Source organism: Ictalurus punctatus, chromosome 3 (genome assembly GCF_001660625.3).
Source record: "Ictalurus punctatus breed USDA103 chromosome 3, Coco_2.0, whole genome shotgun sequence".
NCBI lineage: Eukaryota > Metazoa > Chordata > Actinopteri > Siluriformes > Ictaluridae > Ictalurus > Ictalurus punctatus.
This window is the reverse complement of record NC_030418.2, coordinates 31868130-31892921: the sequence shown is the minus strand read 5'-3', so window position 1 is coordinate 31892921 and position 24792 is coordinate 31868130. Positions and strand designations below refer to the sequence as shown.

At 44.6% G+C, this 24792-nt stretch overlaps 1 protein-coding gene across 5 annotated transcripts in view; it reads left to right on the top strand.

Annotated features, from left to right (window-relative positions):
* Window positions 1–24792, top strand: part of znf827 (zinc finger protein 827) — a 112218-nt gene that overhangs the window by 73026 nt on the left and 14400 nt on the right. For all 5 annotated transcript variants that reach the window (XR_008396349.1, XR_006982018.2, XM_017464465.3 and 2 more), the window contains exons 6-11: window positions 4334–4573; window positions 5989–6043; window positions 6140–6243; window positions 16579–16716; window positions 19014–19185; window positions 21381–21547. Coding sequence is in view for 3 of the 5 variants with exons in the window: in XM_017464465.3 (XP_017319954.1) it covers window positions 4334–4573; window positions 5989–6043; window positions 6140–6243; window positions 16579–16716; window positions 19014–19185; window positions 21381–21547 (876 nt within the window). In the remaining 2 variants the exon portion in view is untranslated. The remainder of the gene's footprint in view (window positions 1–4333; window positions 4574–5988; window positions 6044–6139; window positions 6244–16578; window positions 16717–19013; window positions 19186–21380; window positions 21548–24792) is intronic.

Here is a 24792-nt window from a genome sequence, read left to right as displayed (position 1 = left end):
GAGGAATTTCCCCGAGATGCTTTTTAAACAGGATTAAAGGAGGTCACACCGACGCCGGACTCTTATCGGCTGCTTTTAGGAAAATATTTCGCTCCGAGTCGTCCGTTTAAAAAAAGATAAATAAAATGTTCGTTTTCTAATGAGAGGAACGAACACGTCGGCACGATTCTATTTTTGTCTCCGACACCGATTTCACACGTTTAATCACACACCTTCAGATCAAAAGCTTTTTAACATCACGAGAAACATTTCAGTCGCGCGTCTGTGCATGTGCTTGTGTGTGTGTGTGTGTGTGTGTGTGTGTGTGTGTGTGTGTGTGTGTGTGTGTGTGAGAGAGAGAGAGAATTCTACCTGAGCCGTGTACAGTAAGGGCAAATGTGTGGACTTTATAAAATGCACTTTATGAGAAGATTTTTTTCTGCAAAGCTTGTGTGTGTGTGTGTGTGTGTGTGTGTGTGTGTGTGTGTGTGTTTGAAATCGGTTACTAACAATATCAGTTGGTGAACTCAAGGTGAGAGTGCACGCCTTTGTGTGTTTTTAAGGGAAAAAAGAGAGCGAGAGAGAGTGTGTGTGTGTGTGTGGGTGTGTGTGTGTGTGTGTGTGTGTGTGTGTGTCCCTTGTGTGACCCCAACCCTCGTGTTGGCTCCATTCCCCTTATTAAGGGATTAGCAGGCTGCTGGTTGTCCGTGTGGCATTGCCTCCTCCAGAGCCCGACACCTGGACACACACACACACGCACATACATACACACACGCACATACACACACACATGCACATACACACACGCACGCACATACACACACGCACGCACGCACGCACACACACACAGTACTCATGCTATCTAGGTCAAATCCAGACGTAAACACAGGGACACAGGCCCAAGCTCCACCCACTGACACTCTGCTCCTCTGAGTGGGCGGGGATCAGAGTCGGTGCCTGTTAGCCCCGCCCACCAGTGCAGAGCTGACTGCAGATGGCATCCACCCTCATGCTATTTATAGCTGCTGTTTGTCTAACCTTTTGAACTGATCTGATAAGAAGGAGCAGGGGAAAGGTTGCAGCACGCTATGAAAAACTCTGGAAGGGTCGTGTTTTTCCATCCACCTCCATCTCTCTCTCTCTCTCTCTCTCTCTCTCTCTCTCTCTCTCTCTCTCTCTCTCTCTCCCTCCCTCGTGCTCAGGGCTACCGCAGACCTTTTTATTTTCCGATATCAGGCCAGTTGACGAGGGCAGTTTTTCATTAAGACACCCGTCGAAGCGTAGGAGCTCTTTATGTGCTCTTTATAACGTTGGCATCCGTTTCCTTCCTCTTTTTTGCTTAAGTGGACCTGAGAACGTTCTAGATCCCGACGTGACTGAACCTCCACTCGGCACGAACGCTGTTTATTTCATATCATGCGCCAGGGCTGACGGAATGAAGCTCAAACACATCCATGTTATTCACATATTTGAAGGGAAAAACCTCACAGTGAAGTGTTCATGAGCCCGCAGTCTACTCTCTCTCCAAAACACAACAACTACACGTTACCGTAACGCTCCGCCTGGATAAATGCGTGTCGTTTATGGCACAGCGATTTCATGTAGTTTATAAATCACCTTTCCTCAAATTAAAAAAAAATAAAATACACGAGTGTGCGTACAGGTAAGAAGTTCGGCAGTTGTTGGAGTCAGTATCTCTGAAATGCTGTTTTATTGAGCATGTAGCACATGAAGTTGCTTCTAAAAAGGAAGTTGTTAGACCCTATGTAGTGAGCATATCTACTGAATTGCAAGCAAACATTTTACGGCCTCCAAACATTTTACGGTTTCTAATAAAAGGAAGACAAAAAGTTTTACCTGAATACAGGTATTGTTTTTTTTTTTTTTGTAAAAGGCTAAGATTTTATTAGACCAAACACGACTAGAATTGACCCGACAGAAAAGCCTGAACAATGTTTATAGCTATTATTACGCACATGGTAACTGGAACCAACTTTTTTTTTTTTTTTTTATTATTATTTTTTTTTTTTAGTGGTTAGCAGGGTTGCCTCGCACCTCTGGGGTCGGGGCCTCGGAGCGCGTGCACAGAGTTTGCACGTTCTCCCCGTGCTTCGGGGGTTTCCTCCGGGTTCTCCGGTTTCCTCCCCCAGTCCAAAGACATGCATCGTGGGCCGATTGGCATTTCCCAATTGTCAGTAGTGTGTGAATGAGCTGGCGTCCCGTCCAGGGTGTCCCCCGGGGCCTTGTGCCCCGAGTTCCCTGGGACCGGTTCCAGGTTCCCCTGCGTGTAGGATAAGCGGTAGGAAAAAGGACGGATGGCAAATTGCCAATAAAACACAAAGCTGCAATTCTACACGAATAATCCGTGCTGGTCAGACCCCAACGTGGGTTATTACAGTATAACAGCACGGTCTGAAGACCGTCATTTCAGATCGTTTCCAAAACACGGCCGAAACGCCAGTGTGGACGAGGATCGTTTTCATTTTAAAACGTGAAAACGGGGCCTGACTCTGCTTCGTGACACCACCCCGTCGTTGACCTACCGAAGAATATCATGTGTGTTAGAAGGAGAGAAGACTCCGAGCGTTTCTTGTTTCTGGGAAATATGAGAAAGCATCAAGTGTCGGTGTAATCCCATAATTCTGTTCAGCAGACACAGAGTTTGAAAGACTACTCCTCGATAAGTTTCTCATCCAGAGTAGTAGATTGTCTGACTTTGTGTTCGGGAAACGACTTGAGAAACGAGTCTGGAATCGAATCTACCGAACGCTGACCAACACTAACACAGAGATTCGCCGAGCTCCGTTCGTCTTCGCTATCCTGCACGCGGAGACAAGATAATTACACATTGTCTGCCTCCTTCAGGAACACAGATGGATTGTTCCTCTTCATGGCAGGAGGACAAACACCTCCAGCTCCCCCCCATCAGGGAGATGTGAGGACAGCTCAGACTCGTTCTGACAGATTCGCAGCTCTTCTTTTGTGCAGCTTTTAGACTCGGGAACTCTGCGTCACGTGGATTGGGTGCGATCAGGTCTCCACTGAAGGTATAATAATCAACGAGTCACGCAGCGGATCCACATGACGTTGTGACGTTCACTTTGTGACTCAGTGAACTGAAGCTTGGTGTAATGGAGTAATAACTGGAGTAATGCTGAGATGTGGATTGGTTTATTAGTTGAAATAGAAGATGATGGAGTACAGCAGCTATATATATATATATATATATATATATATATATATATATATATATATATATATATATATATATATATATAAACATCACTTACATTACAAATATAAATAGGTAAGTATAAAATACGAGTCTGAATTTACAAAAATAATACTTGATAGGATTGGATTTTCTTTTCCCCCAGAAAGCAAACCATTATGGTTAACTGAAATTGTCTGTTTTGGTTTGTTGTTTTTTTTATTGTGAGAAAATTTATTGAAAAATCTTGGCTGTATTAACAAACGGGATCTTTCGAATGTGTCTTTCGAATAAGACCTTAAACCATAGTCCTGACTCTCTGTGATCATTAAAAATCCCAGGACACTTATGGTAAAAGATTAGGGGTATAACCCCGGTGTCCTGCTGACATTCCCCCATTGGCCCTTCTCCATCATGGCCCTCTAGTAATCTCCATCCCTGATTTGGTGACATCACTCTCTCCTCTCCGGTAATAGCTAGTGTGTGGTGGGCGTTCTGGAGCACTATGGCTGCCATCGCATCGTCACATCATCCAGGTGCATGCTACACACTAGTGGTGGTTGAGGAGATCCCCCACAGAACACACCCCCCCCCCCACAAAAAAAAAAAATTATGTAAAGCTCTTTGAGTTTCTAGAAAAGTGCTATATAAATGTAACCGTAACTAACTAACATGCCATGACCGTGGTATCTGATTGGTCCGTTATTTAAAAGGTCTCTTATTTTTACGATTTTGCATTGTGATGGACGCACCAAGAAGTTAAAAATGCATTTCATTTTATTTCTTTTTTACATTTATTTAAATTTATTTTATTGGGCGGCTGTGAATCAGGCGGTAGAGCGGGTCGTCCACTAATGGTAGGGTTGGAGGTTAGATTCCCGGCCCACGTGACTCCACATGCCGAAGTGTCCTTGGGTAAGACACTGAACGGCAAGTTAGCGTCTTGCATGGCAGCTCTACCGTGTGTGTGTAAATGAGAACCAGTGTAAAGCGCTTTGTAGAACCACTAAGGTTAGAAAAAATACATAAATAAATAAATAAATAAATAAAGCGCTAAAGAAGTACAGACCATTCTACCATTTATTTCACTGTAACATGATGTAACTCATTGACCTTCATATCTTCCTCTTTGGCCTCTTCCAGAGAACAGCAAAGACACCTGTCTCCATAAAGTGACGGTAAAGGCGGAGCCCATGGAAGTGGATCCACCCTCAGATGTGGCTCCGCCCCCTTCTCACCTGCTAGGCTTCAGCACTTTAGGGGCATGCGAGAAGAAGGAGCCAATGGCTGGCCTTCCGGAGCCTCTGCCCTGCCCCAACAAAGACCTCTTCTCCCAGGACATATCGGTCAAAATGGCCTCCGAGCTGCTCTTCAAACTGTCTGGTGAGTGAAAGAGGAACAAGCAAAGGGTCGACTGTTCTGCCACAACAAGGAACGCATCGCTCTGTCCTCCTGTTCTCTCCATGGCTGTTTAGTTTGTGTGTGTGTGTGTGTGTGTGTGTGTGTGTGTGTGTGTGTGTGTCCTCTTTGGGCTCTATTCTCTTTCTGTGGGATGGGCTGCAGGGCGAACGTGTGTGTGTGTGTGTGTGTGTGTGTGTGTGTGTGTGTGGTTTTAAACGATGCATGCTTTTCACTCCAGAGCAGAGAGAGGATTAGTCGAGGCAAAGCTGCCCCCGTTACTCACTTTGCCAGTTACGGCTCTCGGTTTAAATTCCATGTAGCACCTCTGAAGCTTGAGAAAATGCCACCACCATCACTTTTCTCCCAGCATACACACACACACACACACACACACACACACACACACATACACACACTATTTGCATGCTCCAAACCAGAATCTGTGAAGTGTGTGTGTGTGTGTGAGCCCCGTCCGTTGAAGCCCAGTCCTCCATTCGTCTCGTTCACAAACGTAAAACCCACTCGCTCACACATGCTTCCTTTGCATATCTCTGTTTCTCTGGCTCTCGCTGCCCCCCCCCCTCCCCTTTCTTTCTGCATCTCTTGCGGCATCGTCATGGCAACCCAGAGAACCCTTGTGTCCTCTGTGTGTCATGTGACACCGAGTGTTGGAGAGAAGGAGCCTAGGAAGTGTCACCCAGAGACAGAGGGGATTTGGGATGGCTCCCTTCTTTATTCTAAAGCCTGTTGTATGGCTGACCAAGTCGTTATATTCCTGACTCCCATGATGCTTTGGGTGTGACGTGTAAGCAAGCATTCTGCGAGATACTAAACGCAACAGACATTTGGAAATCGAACTCAACAAACCGTCTCGGGTGCGTTCGAGGAACCGAATTAGCCCGGAATTATTTGGAACGATCAGGATTAGTAAATCTGGCATGCATCGTTTTTATCCTGGATTTGTTAAGCAGTGTACAAAGAACAAGGCCTCGGACTAAACCCTGACTCTCGACACATGGCACCCAAACATTCAGATTTAAATCCAGGTCTATCTTCCTACAGACTGTTTGCTCTTGGTTTTACTGTAATTATTGAATAATTTGCTTAAAAATAAATACCCCAATAATAACCTTAGGCCTTCAAGGGCTTAAACAATAACACAGGACTTTCTTTAGCAGTTTATGTTTGAACTCTCACAGGCTGGAGTAAATAGAGTGCACAATTACGCTTCATCTGAAAACGCAAGCGGCCGTGTGAAAAAACGTTGCGGATGGCCCATTTGCGCCGGGTTAGAATGAAGAATAAAACACGTCTGCTTTATAAAAACGCACCAGCTTAACCCGAATGCCCTCGTGTGTGTTGTTTTGTGTGTGTGTGTGTGTGTGTGTGTGTTGCAGAAAAAGTAAGCAAAGCTAACGAAAATAAAGACAGCACGTCGTTCGGCATGACCAGGTGAGCACTGACACCGATACCCGCTGCTACTGTTTTCCTGTTTCCTGCCCTGAAATGAAAGGAGGATGACGGTTCTTGCATCACGTTTTCTTCCAGCCCTTTTCTGGACGACCGCTTTAGACAATCGCCCTTCAGCACGCGCTCCAAGAGCTCTTCCCCAGCCGAGGCCAGCTCCTCCGCCCGAGCCTCCCAACAGCAAGGTACCTCACACAGTGTAGATATTTATTGCCTTACGGTACATATACAGTCCCCTCTGTAAGTATTGGAACGCCGAGGCACTCACGATCGTTTGTTTTTCCTATACACTGAAGACATTTGGGTCTGAGATCAAGAGATGAATGAGACAGAATTTCAGCTTTCACCTCATGATAATTGCAGTTGATTCATGTTTGGTCGCACACCCCTTGCTTGCAGTAACTGAATTAAGCTGGCGACTCGGTGACATCACCGAACTGTTGGGTTCTTCTTCTGTGTTGCTTTTCCAGGTCTGTACTGCAGATTCTTTCAGTTGTTGTTGTTTTTGTTTTGTTTATTTGTTTGTTTTGGGGAGGGGGGGTCCTCCCTTCAGTCTCCTCTTCAGGAGGTGAAATGCTGCTCAATTGGGTTAAGGTCTGGTGATTGACTTTTTCCAGTCTAACATCTTCCAATCCCCCCCTTAATGAAGTCCTTTGTTGAATTGGCCGTGTGGTTTGGATCAGCCGATTAGATTGGACGTATTTCTCTGTAAATTGGCAGATAAAACGTTTCTGAAGACTTCTGAATTCATTCTGCTGATACCATCATGAGTTCCATCATCAATAATTTAGTTAGTTAGTTACAGTTACATTTATATAGCGCTTTTCTAGACACTCAAAGCACTTTACGTAGTATGGGAGGGAGGGGGAGGGGGGGTCTCCTCAACCACCGCTAATGTGTAGCATCCACCGGGATGATGCAACGGCAGCCACAGTGCACCAGAACGCCCACCGCACACCAGCTATTAGTGGAGATGAGAGAGTGAACAAGATTAGCAAGCCTGTTCCAGAAGCAGCCATTTAAGCCCAAGCCATGACACTACCTCCACCATGCTTGACTGATGAGTTTTTGTGTTTTGGATCATGAGCAGATCTTTTCTTTCTCCACACTTTGGCCTTTCAGTCACTTTCCTAGAGGTTAATCTTGGTTCCAGAACTTTTCTGGATCATCTCAGTATTTCTTTGCGCATTCCAATCTGGTCTTCCGATTCTTACTGCTGATGATACTGGAGCTTAAGCTCAGGGTAGGGGGATCACTTTTGAGAATTCTCATCGGTGTGGATCTCGTGTGGTGGAATGGAACAATAAAGCTGGACCCTTGCTTCTTCTCACTCACGGCTGGTGTATTTTTTCTATCTCCAACTGGGCTCAGAGGTAGATGTGAGTATTGGCTTCTAAGTTGAGTTTTAAATGTTTTTGGGTAATAGGCTAAATTTGAGCCAACATTTGTATGTTGTGATATGGCCGCTATATTTATATGTATAAGTCTTCTTCGATTGGTGGATTGTGATACCATCACCCCTGTTTTGTGGAGGTTGTTGATATCACTAGATGTTGTTTTGGGGTTTTTCTTCACGGCTCTCGAAATGTTTCTGTCCTCAACTGTTGTTGCGTACCTTGGCCGACCTGTTCCGTGTCTGGCTGTCCCACTGGCACACCAGTGGTTTCTTTCTTTTTCAGGATATTCCAGGTTGTTGTCCTGGCTATGCCTAGTGTTTGTGCAACGGCTCTGTTAGATTTTCCCTCTTTTCTTAGCTTCAAAATGGCTTGCTTTTCTCCCATAGACAGCTCTCTGGTCTTCATGTTGGTTTATCCTTTTTAAACAACAAACAGCCTCTTCACAGGCGAATCCCAGGGCTCAGACCAAGAGTAGACATTCAGAGCTATTAACTGTTTAAACAATCAATCTATCAGAGCACACCTGGGCAACAAGAGGCACCTGTCGAATATTTTTGATGACTTGAAAAATGGGTGCGTTGAAACAAAAGGTGCCATGTTCTAAGTTTTTTAACATACCTAGATGTAAATATCAGGAAACTAAAGCTGCAATTTCTCTCCTATTCATCTTTTGATCTCAAACCCAGATGTCTTTATTGTATAGAAAAACAATAGAGTTGTCATTGATGTTATAATACTTTCAGACGGGACTGTACGCCTGTACAGTGGGGGGAAATGTCTGAAACGTACAGCTGAGCCGTTGTGGTTCTGTGCTGGTGGCCAGAAGGTTACAAGTTCAAATGTCACGACTGCCAAAGTTAGACCTTTTGGAGTTTCCAAACCAGGTTTCCATGGTGGCATTGCAGGGGGTTTGTGAGACTGTTATGGAAATGATATGGTAACATTCAGTTATATTTTAATATTATAAAATATAATTCATTAATAAATAAAAAAAAATACTTAATTAAAACAATTAATATTCCAACACTTTATTGTAACCTCATATGTTAAAAAAAAAAAAAAAGATGGAAATTGATTGAATTACTCACGGGTCTTTTCATAAGATAATAGATCTTAGCATGTGAAAGTTAAACGTAAAATACAGTGTTAGCTAGCTAATACATTCTTCCTGACTAAAAATGTCTTAAAGCGCACCTATTGTGGTTTTGAAACGTACCTAATTTTGTTTTAAAGGTCTAGTACTACAGATTTACATGCATCCAAGATTAAAAAAAACACTTTAATGTGCTCATCATTTAAACTGCGGCGTTAAACGCCCGCCCCCTAGTGTCAAAATTGACTCGTTAAATGATCCGTTCTAAAGGATGCATTCTAAACTCCTCCTTTCAGAGAGCATACTCTGCTCTGATTTGTCAGATGTCCCAGTCTGTCGTGATTGGGCTACCGCTGTGTGCCCAAAAGGAAACGCTCGCTACCATTACGTCTGGGGGGAAAAATGAAGGCGGGGCTTTTTGTTACAAACCTACGTAACTTTGTGCAGGAAGTAAGCCTGGAATTACTACATGAAAGGTAATATTTGAAAAACCATAATAGGTGCACTTTAAATACCTTAAAATCCTAAAATGGACAGATATATTGTGAGTAAATGTAAATCACAAGAGGAGGAAAAACCAAGCACACAAAAAAAACGAGAGGAGCGTTGAATGAATACAGCAAGGATTTGGATTTACACTCAAGGACAGAGAACAAGCCAAATCACTCCCCAAGTATGTCATGTGTGTGAAGGCATGAGTCCAGCTTTCTTAAAAAGACCACTGAAACAAAATGTGAAAACAGTTTCCAGTTGAAAGTTTCATGGTAAGGTGGCATAGTTTTAAAACAGCAGCAAAAGCTGAGGTTTAAAAAAGAAAAAAGAAAAAACTCTTCAGATTTTTCAACAAATAAACATTTCACTCAACATTATCCTGCGTGAACACTCGGGGAGTACTCTGAAGAGGATCCCCTGTCCTAAACCGTCAGTTATTCTATACTCACCTGCATACTTTTTGTACATCTAGAGGATTAAAAGCTCTGTCCACTAGGGGGCAGGTCAGAGCCTAAAGAAAGTTCACTACTACCAGAATACCTACTTTGAAAGCTTGCTCTGATTTTGCTCAACAAGGTAATGAGTGAAGATGTTTGGGTTGAGGAGGCCATGATAACGAGGACCTTGAGCAGTCAGCTGAAATAGCCGCAGTGGCACAAACATCGACGATACCGCCTCATCGTGACGATGGCGAATATTTCTCGACAGCTATCCCACACATGCAGTTCACACTCAAATTCAGAGATAAAAGCATCTGGCGAACAAATACACATAAATCAAACGGTAAATGTGCAATGATTTCTGTGCAATGATGTTTGGATAAATATTATAGCAACCTTTTATAGTCATTAATGAAGAGGATATTTGATTCAGTTCTGTTCAAATGGAAAAGATGTAAGACATTCATATATATATATATATATATATATATATATATATATATATATATATATATATATATATATATATATATATGTGTGTGTGTGTGTGTGTGTGTATATGTGTGTGTGTGTATATATGTGTGTGTGTGTATATATGTGTATATATATGTATATGTGTGTATATATATATATATATATATATATATATATATATATATATATATATATATATATATATATATATATATAAAATAAATAAATAAATCTGTTACTCAACATCTCACAGACAAAGATGGTGGATGAACACTAATCTAATCACCGAGTAAACAATGCAGAAAGACAAACTATATATCTCTTTTTTTTTTTCCCCTCTCGTAACAATTTATACATTTTCTAATGAGCCCAAAATCTCGTTTCTCTCTCACGTGACCAGTCAGAGAAACACCAATACTCTAAGTGCGGTGTAGAATTTAATTCTGCCAGCACCATGTCATGTTTATTTGTTTATTTAAGGCTGTTTCCAAATGAACCTATTATTTATTTATTTTTTTATCATTACAATTTTCAGGTGGGTTGTTGTGTTGAAATTTATTGAGGGTAGTATAGTTTATTATCTTTAAATCATTTAAAAGAATATGATCATGACGGCACTTTATATTACTGGTGCGTGCCTGCCTGTCTCGAACACTCTCCACTGTCCCTGAAGGTATAGATTAGATTTTATTTATTTGTTTGTTTGTTTGTTTGTTTATTTATTTCAGCCCTGAGACGCTGTAGTCGGCCCGCTTCAGTCCTCACCAGTTCCCTTATTTTGGCTCGCTGATTACAAATCCCCTACCCGCTGCCAGGCTCCGGAGCTCCAGGAGGCCCCGTGCCCATATGCGTGCCCAGCCCGGAGGCCTTGGCGCTGGGCAGCTGTGCTCCATGTCCCCCCACAACCCCCGTCTCTGCTGGCCCCTCTGGCGGAGGGTAATTAGTGCGCGGCAGCCTGGCCCGCTTCCTTCCACCACTTAATGAAATAATGATTGGGTTTTCCATGTCCAGGGTGCCCTGAGAGTTAATTCGCTACACACACACACACACACACACACACTACACAACTGAGTTCTCTCTCTCACACACTCACTCTCCTTGTCCGTTTCATTTCTAAATGGTTAACACCTTTGTAACCCGGCGTGGGCTGTAACTCCCACTCCACAGTCAATGCTGGACTCACCTGACGTAAAAAAAAAAAAAAGATTATTATTATTATTATTTCTGCATAGCCATACCAGCCATCTATGAAACGGTCCAGCTTTCATCACAACACTGAATTTTCACTGCTGTTATTGTGCCGCTTTTCGTATGAAAGTGTGTGTGTGTATGTGTCCTTGTATCTTTGCCTTGGGTTACACTTCTCCGTGAGTGTCGAGGCTGTCTGCTCTCCCACCCTTAACGATGCCAATTAAACCATTAAGCGCTTGAGGACCTTGCATGCACGCACACTCTGGGCCAGTCTGGTTAACAGATGCTCTAGAGGTCACGGACGTATCAACCCCGTGACCCCACCTTACTTTTTGAACCAGAAAAGCAAAAATGTGGTGTTGTTGGGTTTTTTTTTTCCTCAGGTAGTAAACTAGCTCATAGTTGTTGTCGTTGCTCAGTTTTCAGAACCTCACTCGTACAGTAACGTTAAAAGTGTTCATCCCATAACATTAGCAACGCAGTTCGATCGTGCCGAACACAAGCCCTGCCCCGGTGCATTGTAGGAAGGTGTGATAAATCGCACTCATAACCGAACAAGCTGTCCGAGCCGCTGGGTCTCAGCTTACAGGTCCTTACCGGTCATGAGTCACCCACCAGCACCAGGGGTTTCTGGGTATCTTGCCTGCTTCCTGCCTGTTAGCGCTCTGAAAAGTCACACACCAGAGTTGAGGGCAGACATCCACGCAGCTTTAATGGAAGCTCTCGTAACGTGAATCAGACCAGATGGAGTGGAGAGATGTAGTATACACCGTGTAGTTATATAATTATGGGCTGGAGTTTATTTAATTATATGCTACTTTTAATCCAAGCTGAAGTTGAAAAGTAGCGCAGGCTGCATTAACGTGTTAGCGCCAAACTGCGGCCGCGGCTAATGTTTGGAAACTAAACATGAAGGGTTACGAGGTCAGTTTTGTTTCCCCCATGAGATATTAACGCCGTTATCATTAAATAAGTGTTGGCGATCATAAATTATAGATAGCATCGTTATTTTAGAACGTGCTTGGATAAATCAGTGGATAAGATACTCACACAGCCGTGATAATGAGTCTTTATTGATCACGTATACATTACAGCAGAGTGAAATTATTTTCTTCGCGTATCCCAGCATGGTAGGAAGCTGGGGTCGGAGCGCAGGGTCAGACATGATACAGCGCCCCCTGGAGTAGAGAGAGTTAAGGGCCTTGCTCAAGGGCCCAACAGTGACAGCGCTGGGGCTTGAACCCCCGACCTTCCGATCAGTAACCCAGAGCCTTAACCGTGAAGCCACCACTGCTCCCAACCATGTTTTTATTCATAAATATTCAGATGTGTCCAGAATTATTGGCACTCGTGATAGGTAAAACGAAATGAACGAGAAAATCTGAGAGAAGAAAACGGATTTAATTGGGATTATTTTTTTTTTACTCTACACAAAATCACCCATAATTGCACGTGACGTCATACTGAAATGGGTCCAGTGTGGTGGGAAGACTGGTCTTTATGTGTTTCATGACTAGACGCTCGAAGCACTTCGTAATGATGGGTGCGAGTGCGACAGACTGGTAGTCATTCAGGCAGGACACAGATGATTTCTTCAGCACAGGGATGATGGTGGACATCTTGAAGCACACGGGGACAACTGCTGAATTCGGGGGGGGGTGTTGAAGACATCTGAGAGGACATGTGTAGACCGATCAGCACATTCGCCGAGCACCCGGCCAGGTATGTTGTCAGGACCTGCCGCTTTCCTTGGGTCGACTCTGGACTCTTGGACGACTCTGGAGTTTTCCTGACGTCTACTGCAGACAGATGAAGTACTTGGTCGGTTGGAGTTGGGGTGGTCTTCATCGCTGGCGTGTTGTTCTGTGCATCGTTCCGTGCGTAGAAATCGCTCGGTGCATCTGTGAGCGAGGAATGCCTCGCCTACGTACACCTTGTGTCCTTGGTCTTCATGAAGAGACTGCGTAGTTGCGCTTTGCCTTTCTGATAGTCCGGGACAGACCGTCCTTTGCTGTGCAGACGGCTAAGGCAGAGTCTCGGGTTTTCAACAGCGAGCGCACTTCCGCAGTCATCCATGGTTTCTCCAAGGAGCCCTCAAAACAAACCCGCTTCTGGAAAAGTATCATTCAGGGTTTGGTTATAAAATAAAATCAACAAATGTTGAACATCCAGAGGAGGACCATTTAAAAAAAATAATAAATAAATAAATAAAAAATGACCAGGTAAGTAGCACGTTAGTCAGACAAGCAACCAAGAAGCCAAGGCAACACGATGCTACTACCACCATGCTTCAATGTAAGGAGAATGTTCTCACATTGATGAGTAGTGTTGGGGTTTTGTCAGACCAGAGGACCTTCTTCCACGTTTGCTAAGTCTCCTGGAGAACCTATTTATAATAATAATAATAATAATAATAATAATAACTCAGACACAAAATCTGCCCGAGGTACTGATTATTTGCGTTATTTGATAAAAAGGATCCATCCATATTTAAATGAATTTTCCAACTACATCAAGAGAGAAAAAAACAACATTGTTGACCTCCATCAAAGCAATACACCTTGACCAACACATCGGTGTGTTTTTGAACTCATGTCACAAGCTCCAGTGAATCAAGAGGTCTGGATGGGGAAAATTCAGCCTCAATATCTTAATTTCCCTCCATAAGATTACCCAAATTCCCCCGCACTCACCCACTCATTTGAGTTTTTAGAGCTGCTCTGGGCCGCGGTGCGCCATCACGTGCTGGGTCGTGTACCGGTGAGACGTCCTTCAGGCTCGGCGTCCAAGGCCAGTGCATCTGCTCTTTAATGGCCACCATTAAATATTCCCCAACATGCCAAAAAGCTGCTACTCTGAGACACCCTCTCTCCCCCCTCCCCTCCTCCCTAACCCCATCAATCCTGCAGCCTGCACTACGCAGGACAGCCTCCGGAAAAATGGGCCTGTATATGAGGGACCACAAGTCCAAAGGGACACACACGCACACGAACATGTTCACACACACACACATAGGCAGAAAGCCATTGCGTGAGTGTGTACTGAGCGGTTCGGAATGCGAAGGTCTACACAGGAAGCTCAGGAGCCTGTAGATGTCATTTGCATGACCTCCAAACACCCACAGACACACACTGGTATGTTCCGCAGAACTTCCAACTGGCTTGGGATCATGGGTCTGCTGTTTTACTCCTTCGTCCCGGGCTAATGTCATGCTGATGTCACCATTCTGTGTTTATCATGTGTGAAGCCTGTGTTGCATTAGCCAGCTTATATGTGTGTGTGTGTGTGTGTGTGTGTGTAAGAGTCATGCATGCCCACTGCGCCACCTGGCCATTTGAAGGGGCTGCAATGTGCGATGACGGAATTTCTCTCTGATTTATTTATTTATCCCCTCGTTTATTTATCTCTCTCCCCCCACTTCCACTATGGCAGAGAGAGGAGGCGTGGAGCAGCATTTTAATTTGATGCCAAGCCAAAGCACCTTCATCAGAAGGTTAATTCTGTCTGTCTCCTTGTGGAGTACTGTTCCCTCTCTCTCTCTCGCTCGCTCGCTCGCTCTCTCTCTCTCTCCCCGCCGCGCTCTGTGTCGGGAATATAAGGTGTATAGAAATAGGATTCAGCAGACAGAGGGTGTGTTGTACAATAGTCTGGGTGTGTTAAGTGTCTAACTAACATCAGACATGCAGCTTCAGGCTCTGGACCGTGACCTGGACGGTGTCAGTGGTCCGATAGTGGTCAGATGGTGTTGATTAATTTTCCATAACAGCGGTGATGACAGTAGTCTCATACGTTATTCTTTCTATATCTGATTCACGGGAACTTGTACGGCAGACCCAACAAACCGGCGTCCCATATAGGGATCACGCCGCTCGAAATGAGATTTGTTGCCGATCGCTCTAACCGTAGCTCGCCTCTTGTGCGTGTACGCAGCTGCAGTATTCTAAAATACAGAATTGAACTGCACAATGGCTGCTAAGAATGAAGACAAAGCCAGCGAAGCTTGCGGTTCAGTCTCGATTTAGATAGCGTAGCGGTCATATGGTACGGGCTGGACGAATCAGGGAAGGATACGTGATGATCCAGAAGATCCGATCAGGGGGCGAACGTGGGCGGAGCCACGCCTTCGTTTTCAAAAGTCTTCGTTTTGGTCGGTTCACACTGAAACGCGAAAGTTTTTCAAACCGAAACGGGGTCTTCCAAAAGTGTCCACGCCGGAGCAGTGTAGACGACGGGCGTAACCGTAGCAACAGTTACGTGTTTTAAAACGAAAACGCACTAGGACCCAGCCTTGTTTCACGGACGTTCTACCGACATTAAACAGAACTTTTGCAGTATAAACAGATTCAAAAGTATGAAGAATCGTCCTTTACTAAAATAAACTGCTATAGTATTAGAGGAATGAAACTCTTCAGTAACTCTTGCTTCGTTTCACGCCGCATCGCTCCACCTCGTCATTGATCGTTTTTCTATAACAGCACACCTCCAAGTATTTTATTCTTTAAATAAAGCATTGATGCCTGCAGGCGGGGAGGAAAAAAAAAAAAAAAAAAGTGTTATCCGGTCTTCAAATCTGTGTAGTGTTGTTGTTTTGTTCCTATATAATAGTCTGTTTATCCTCCAGTATTCTGTTAGTGGGTGTTTTTTGACTCCTGCCAGCGTTTCTCAGCTTTGTATTTTGCCTGTGATTGTGTGATCTGGACTGTCTACTTCCCTTTCACCTTTGTTAAATCTTGCACATGTATCCTACCTTTCAGCCTCCTGCATTTTATCATCTTCTAACACGTTCTTCTCTGGAAATTCCTCTCAATTTTTTTTTTTTTTTTTTTTTTTTCTTCCCATTTTTTTGTTGTTGCCGTGAGCAGAAACGGTCAAACGCTCCGTTCCACCATTGTGTTATTTACATAGACGTATTCCGGACCGATTTTTTAATGGCTTCACACATTTATTTCCAGACCTCCCTTAACCCCTTGAAGTGTCCGCGTATTATTTAGCCCATCGCCGAGTAACCGCAGTGAAACTAATAGAAAAGGAACGGACGGTAGTAAGAAGGAATTCATTTTGTGGTACACTGGGAGTTTGCGCTTAAAGTCCTTATTATTTTCTGTTTAACCGAAATGAGAATCCGCAGCACTCTGAAAACATTCTAATACGACAGGCGATAACTACGCACAGCCTTCATTACAGCTCTCGCAGCAGGCAGACAAGGCCACTTAAAAACGCTCGCTCTCAGATGCGGGTCTTTTTTTTTCTTTTTCTTTTTTTTTTTTTTAAACATAGATTATTGCTTTCCATTCAAATGAATTGAAAGAAGAGAGGATCTCTGGGCCAGTGCTTGACTTGATTGTCAATGTTGCTTATTTAAGCGGTATTTCTCGAGCTGTAACAGGTGTGTATTAACCAGTGTGACAGGAGGGATCGCACTTTTTTTTTCAGATTCGGAGAAACCGCTGTGCGAGACAAGCAACGGCCTGCCGCAGTGGAGACTCAACGAGCAGCTCTTCCCCTGCTCAATGTGTGGTAAAGTGTTCGGCCGTCAACAAACTCTCTCCAGACACCTTTCCTTACACACAGGTGAGATCCCAGTACTCTCTCTCTCTCTCTCTCTCTCACTCGCTCGCTCACACACTGTATGGTTCACCGAAACTGGACCGTTGGAGATTGGAAAAACATCACACGATCTTTCTTCAAATCTTCCACGGTCCAGTTTCGGTGATCCTGTGCCCACTGTAGCCTCAGATTCCTGTTCTTGGGTGAGTGGAACGCGATTTGGCCTTCCGCTGTTGTAGCCCGTCCAGCTCGAGTTTCGACATGTGCGTTCTGAATTCTGCTCACCGCGGTTGTAAAAGAGAAGGAAGGTGTATTTACCGTACCTTCCTGTCAGCTCAATCCAGTCTGGACATTCTCCTCCGACCTCTCTCATCAACAACAAGGCAGTTCCGCCCAAAAAACTGACCCAAACTTTTTTTTTGTTTGTTTGTCATTGCTGTTTTTCGCACCGTTTTGTGTTCATCATTTGATATCTGGTGGTCCAGTCGCTAAGGATCACACACAGGCGCAGCCCGGGTTCCATTCCGGGTTCGATGTACTCGGTGCCGGTCTCAAGCCCGGATAAACCAGGAGGGTTGCAGGAACGGCATCCGGTGTAAAAACCTGTGCGAAAACAAATACGTGGACCGACGATCCGCTGGAATGGACCCTGCGGGAATTGTACGGGAATAACGCTAGGAAGAAGAGAGGCTGTATTTCCTTCTTTGCAAACATTAGACACCCAGAATGATCTAATGCAGTGGTTCTCAACACGGTGCAGAGAGATCGGAAGAGGGGCGCAAACTGTTTTCAAGAAAATAAACACAGACAGGGCATCATTTGTGTACTCGGAGTATTCTATTGCTTTTCAAATAGAATGTGTATAAATGGAAAAACCCCGCGTTCTCTCTCTCTCTGCGTTTGCTTTTTGCTGGGGAGAGGCGGAGCTTAGCCTGCCTTTTACCTAGCCGTCAGTGCAGACCAGTGTTGCAAACTTAGAAACTTTTTTTTTTTTTTGCTAAAAAAAACAAAGACAAAGCACCAAGCGTAAAATCTAGCAACTTTCCGGAAAACCTTCGCAACTTTCCAAATGTCACTAGTACTGTCCTGCAAGCGCGAGGTCTCACTTTCCCGCCGCACTCTCACCTCTCTCGGCGTCTGCTCTGTTCAGTGACAGGCCAAGAGCCGGAGCAGCACGTCCCGGTGATCGCACGGCCGCTGACACACACGTGAATGTGAAAAGAAGCAAGCGCAGGTGTCCCACTGACCGATTTAATAACGAGACGCGCCCTTCGTCCCGATTTACATCGTTCGTACGCGGATGTTTTTAGAACGCGTACGACATGTTTCACATGTCGAACAGTCCACGTTGCTACAGCCTAGTTCTCTTGTTCAAAGTAGTTACAGCGTTCAGAAACATTCTATATCATTCACGTTCCACGCCTGTCCGTTATATAGTTTTATAAAAGTTCATTTACAAAAAATAAATAAATAATCAGAAAAGTAATTTTTTAAAAAGTACAAAAATTAGAATAGGTTATATATAGATAGATTTGATATAGAATAGATAATCATTATATCTGGTCTCCTCCAATAGGGGGGAGGGGGCGTGCCACGTGATAGGGGAGGCTTGTGGGGTGAGCTTTAGTTTACAAAAGGTTGAGGTCCTCTGGTCTAATGGACTTGGTGGATGTGGAAAATTGTGTGGTTTTCTGTCAAGCCGTTAACGGGAAGCCTGCAATCCGTTTCCGTTACAGAGCTTAGGTTCTCACCTGGATACTGTAGACTTCTACCTGCTGCTGTAATCATAACGACCGTCCTGTGCTCATCCCAGGACTCAATATTCTCACACTGAACATCCTTTCACACTTAGTACTGTTTGACACCTAATACTTTAAATGATTGATTTTTAATGCCACTAGCACCCATGTGTCCCCCAGAAGAGTATGGGTTTGCATTTGAAGCTAAAATTTCTAAAACTTTCAGACTATCCACGGACGAGGTTGCACGTTAGCACTAGGAGGATCTTCTGTAGATGCCTTTACTCTTTTGTTTTCAGGTCTCTTAGCTCTTTTGTTTTATATTTACTTCATCCAGAAAGTCTCTCTTGTAGCTCTCCGAGAGCAAAATAACACGTTTACTGCATTTGAAACACCATAATGTGTATGCTCTTTGTATTTGCCTAATTAAATCAAGCCTTTCATTATGACCGAGTTCAACAAATTAGATCTGCGTGTGTTGGTGTGAGATGAATGAATTTTCATAAAGACTTTGCAGTCACTGTGCTCACATGTACATAACTCTATGTGTGTGTGTGTGTGTGTGTGTGTGTGTTTCATCAGAGGAGAGGAAGTATAAGTGTCACCTGTGCCCGTATGCGGCAAAGTGCCGTGCCAACCTGAACCAGCACCTCACCATCCACTCGGTCAAACTGGTAAGCACGGACGCCGAGCACCTCGTTAACTCGGTCACCAGCGAAGGAGGAGAACGCAAAAACTGCCCCTACTACTACAGGTACACCACACGTGCGCTCTCATCGACATGGTTTGCATTCACACCAGTGGCGTGTCCAGGCTTTTAGACATAATTTATTAGCGAGCACACCACCAGGCACACCCCGTCCCATGGTATTGGGCCTGCAAACTGACCAGGCTAAAAAGTGCTAGTTTACATAATGTAATAACGATGGATGCATCGATACTGATGCTGGTTCTGGTGAACTCCCAGTAAATTTGTACCTGCAGTCATAAAAAAAAAAAAAATTTAAAAATCAAATGCATCGAGACCAACAGACAGTACGACTCGACGCGAGCCTAGCGTACACGGTCACGTTAACGGACAGACGACACGAAATGGTGGCTGTATTTCATGATTAACGATGCAAATCGAATCAAAGGAGACTGCAAACCGTGCTCTGTGAAAAACATCACCAGGAGGAACGACGGCATATTCATACAATATGAGTAACCCGATGAACATAAAACTCCAACGCATGTCTTTGGACTGGGGGAGGAAACCGGAGTACCCACTAGAAACCCCCCCCCCGAGGCACGGGGAGGACGTACAGATTCGAATCCTCAACCCTGGAGGTGCAAGGCAAACGTACTAACCACTAAGCCAGTGAAATGCGTGTCTTGCGCTATGTTTACACCACCGAGGTGTGTCGTTTTGCGAAAGTCAACAGGAAGTTTCATAGCTTGCACATGAAATCTATTTGGCCCGGTCACCAGGATACCGATTTCTCCGCCCGCGATAAGGCTCTGTAGTCGCCGCTCTGTAGTTTTTAACGCTGAAGGGATTCGGTCAGAATGTCGCCTACGCCACAGCGATTAACCCCTTAAACTCGACTTGTTTAACAGTAACTTCTACATTAACTGCAGTGAAACTAACAGGAGATGTGTGTAGTTACGAGTGAGGAATGTAAGTAACAGGTCCTGGAAGTTCAAATGGTTAAATCAACATGAGCGAGATGCCATAAGATACCATTCATTAAGTCTGCAGGAAGCGTATAGGATTAACTGACCTCCTGTCACCCCTCTGAGAGTTTTGCTTTGAGGCCAGATTTGAAGGGTGGCGGCTGTCACCCCGCGCTCCCCCTGTGGCCACACCCCCTGACTGACACCATGTTATGTTTGGCGATATTGAGATCATGGTTTGCATTACCCGTGTCTCGTTACTGATAGATTCCATCAAAAGAATTAGTCCTCGGCTCGTAATTCGATGGAAGGCATTATAAGTACGGATAATGAAATAATAGCGGAGGAAACTTCAGAAAGATAATCTCTATCTGGACCCAAACATCATCTATTGCCTAGAGAAACACCGATCAAATATCGAGGATGAGCTTCAGCTTCGATTTCACATAACGTCTCGTCCAATTCACTGCTGTGTTATTTTAATCCATGCTGGGAAGGTGTGCGGTTTATTCAGTATGTGTGTGTGTGTGTGTGTGTGTGTGTGTGTGTGTGTGTGTGTGAGAGCGAGAGATCTCTTAGCACCTTAGCACCTTTAAAACAGTATTACACAGGTCTTCAGCTCTGTTTTGTGACAGTAGCTCAGTGTGAAAGCTGATTGGCTGAAGGTGGCCATGTTTGTTATGCAATGTGGCCATCATCGGGAATGCAATTACAGAGTAGCACAACGACGCAACACACCCAATTTCAGCACGAGCGGATTTACAGATCGAGAGAGACGGTTAGCAGCTTACTAGTAGTAGGAGTAGTAGTAGTAATAATAATAATCATAATAATGATAATAATAATAAATGGTGTATTTATTCGTTCAGGCCCCTTTACAGGACACAATGATCATTTCGGCAAGAAGTTTAAAAACATTCAACATTGGCGGGTGGATTTTCTTTTCTTCAAAGATTTAAATATTATCGAAAAACCTTTTACAGAGTAATTCCTCCTGACAGCCCTGTCTCAGATCAGTATCAGGTATAATACTGATGTTTGAGGGAGAGAGAGATCAGTACATTCCCCCTAATAGTCTTGCTCTGTGTGTGTGTGTGTGTGTGTGTGTGTGTGTGTGTGTGTGTGTGTGTGTGTGTGGTTCCATGCACGTGTCTGTCTGTAAAACACTTACAGAAGCTCATACCCTTAAGCCACATGTTGTTGCCTCCCAACAGGTCTCTCACACACGCACACATTTTTACACACACACACACAGAGGTTCCCCTCACTCACTCTCTCACTCTCTCTCTCTAGCTGTCGAGTGTGCGGTTTCCAGACGGAGCTGAACGCACAGTTTGTGAGCCACATGTCGCTGCATGTGGATAAGGAGCAGTGGATGTTCTCGCTGTGCTGTAACTCGTGTGAGTACGTGGGAGTGGACGAGGCCGAGATGAAGACTCACATCAACGCTGAACACACAGGTCAGACCCTTCTGCACTACACTTAAGGCCACTAGACTAGACACACTCGTACTCCAGGGGAGAACTTGTCCCTACAGAGAGAGTCGCATGGAATAGATAGCACAGAAATGCTTTCTGCTCTAGAAAGATTTTTTCGTGGTAGGTCTGAACGTAAGTGAACTGTATTAATTAGGGATGCGGCAAAGATTTTCAACCGAAAACGGGCATTTCCTGTTTTTGGCCTAAAATACGAGATGAAAATATATGCCTCCGAGGCCCCGCCCCTCAGAGCTCGGCGCTCCGATTTCACTCTCGATCTAACCGACGGTTGTCGTCGCATCGCAACATTACCAGATCCGCGAATTAAAGAACATTACTTTGACGTGGAGTAAAAGCAGCGTGCACGGGATACAGGAAGAGCCGGAGGTGATGACCGCGTCTGCTGAAGGGTCGACGTGTGTACGAGCGATGAGGCGCACGCTCCCTCGCTTTCGGACATGCTTGACCAGATTCTACAGGAAAGCGCCTCGATCCACGACAAGCGCAGCTACGCTTTCCACTGCTTGCACGGATCGCGCGCAGGTATTTATCCGCCCCGAGCACCACCGGAGAGCGAGAGACCGTCCAGTGCAGCATCTCCTGCTCGTGATGAGAAGAACCACCGTCTCTCTCCTGCCAGAAAGCTGAGCAACTTTCGCTCTTGAAGAGAACCCTGCCACCTTTTCTCAAATAGAAAACAGTCCAATTTGCCATCGTGTATCGAAATTACATTCAAATGCGTGCGGCCCTGCAAGACGTTCTCCTTGTCCCGAAGCTACGTCTGACGTTTACAGTTTGAGGTTGGTTTTAGTTCTACTGCTGCTGTTTAACACAATATACCTTCAACTCATGTGGAAAATACGTTAACGTAAACAGAATAGAGGCGGACTTCGTTACTTGACTGCTGTTTTGCACATGGTAGTAGTTTTCAAGAACGTTACATTATTTGGATAATTGGATAAAAAGAAAATCTGTTCATTTTGATTGCTACAGAACTGAATGAAGACTTTCTGTATTGAACTCAACACCCAAACACGTGACCTCCACGTGACCTCGTGGAGTGGATAAGAACACGAAAACGATAAGATAAATTGTGGGGTGTCGAGGAGGAAACTCCGGAGTCACTCTGTGGTAACTGTGCTCAGTTCAGTTTCTTTTCGGCTCTACGTTGGTGCTGGACGTTGGAGACTGTTCGCTAATCGTAGTACAGGTGTCTCAGAAGTAAATCGAGCAGTCACATACTTCACAATCATGCCCGAGCGTTTTCCCGTTCTTCACAGAATTAGCGCACGACTCAGGCGATTTTAAGTTTAAGCAGAAAGCACTTCCTAAAGTACTGTATGTCTAGCAGCTTTGCGAAGAAGAAGAAGAAGATCAAGACACATGCCAGAGTTCTTTTAATTAAAAGTACGTACAGGATTACGCGGAGTTGTTGGTCCTTGGTCGTTAATGTGAGAAATTCTGCACATTGTGACCAGAAACGTGAACGAACTAGGTCTTTTTTTTTTTTTTCTTCCCCCCGTTCAAGTTGTATGGAATACATTTCACAGCTACATCCATTTGGTTTTAAAATTGTCAGTAGACATGGCCTGGATTTAGATTGACCTGTATGAGAGATTGATGAATCACCGATGAACTTTAAGATTTTCTGGGTTACTGGAAGCACATCTGTCGTCCGTTCCTGTCCTCTAGCAAACGGCACAGTGTTACGAACAGCCAGTACTCAGTGCTTTGTTAACCTTCCACAGACTTTCCGGGTCCAAATCCGAAGGTTGATAGCGTTTTCTAACAAAAGAGCCGATGGGTTTATCGCCAAGGTGCGCTGGCCTGCTGTTACAAGAGTTTATGTCTGAGGGGGGCCCGGTCTTGTGTGCGCTTGTGAGTGTGTATTTATCTAGAAGACCTGGCGTTATCAGACACAGGAGGTTGAGAAATCAATAGCCTGAACGGTCCCCATGCAGCCACCCACGGCCAGGGCTCCCACTCTCTCACACCCGCTGCTGGCATTTAAAGTGTGCCAGAGTGGCTGTGTCCAGCGGGCAGGGTGACAGCGAAAGGCCAGCTCGATGTGTCAGGTGTAATTTAGACCTGTGCCAGGGACACTGCCTTCCACAGAATGGCTGACCTCTAATCAGTCTCTCCACTCTGCCTGGGATGTGTACGTCTGCTGGAGTAAAAAGACAGGATTTCAGTGCATGTGTATATGTGTCTTCCTGCTGCAGGGTTTCAAGCCCATTCAGATGTTAATCCATCTCCATGTCATATAGCGTGTCAGCTCCACTTATACGAACAGAGGCCGCTGACTTGACTCGCGCTAGCAATTTTTTTTTTTTTTCCAAACCGCATTGTTCAGTGTCCCCCAGCAAACCAGGGATTACGCATGGTCCATCACTCTGCTTTGCCTGACTGCCCGGATGGAAGTTTAGTATGCCAGACTTATACATTTATCAGACAGTGTATGCAAGCAAGCATCATGTCTATTCCGTTAGCCGCAGAGCTCTAGGGGAGAGTCATGGCCTGCGTCGCCCCCCACATCTTAGCTCTAGCGCCCGTGACCTGACCGCCCCCTCCCTCTAGCCCTTGCAGACTGAGGAAATCAATAAGGCTGCAGCCTTGATTGTTCTGCCTGCTTGCATACAGACAACAGGAGCTCAGGATCCCCGTTGACTTTATAATGCTGCAACGACCACTACACAGTCAACATGAAACAGGAAAACATGCTTTTTACCTTGGGAGAAAAAAAATAAACTCCTTCCTCTCAGAAATAGACCTTTCATGAAGCACTGCAGTTTGAGCCTACCACAGAGCCATCTGTTGGCTCTGATGTAATGACAACCGCTTCAGTCCTTACAAAGAAAAAGAACAATAGCTGAAAATGATGGTGGGTCGCTTTTGCGCTAGCGGATCGCTTTAGCGCTAGCGGATCCCGGGTTCCATACGCAGAAAGCCTATGATGAATTAGCGGGCAACCAAGATGGGTTTCTTCACCAAAAATGGCTCGTGTCTTTTCCGGACAGGTTACTTTCTTGTTAAGTCTGACTCAACACAAAACATGATCCAATCAGATGTGACAGCAGAATATTCGTTTACCATGAAACAGCAACACGCCACACAGAAACACGTGACATTTCAAATGTGATCATCATAGTTGTATGGAAAATTAGCTAAAGAAACAAATCCAAAGGATTTTGTTCAGTCAACAAATCCTAAGGTCCTAATCCTAATCC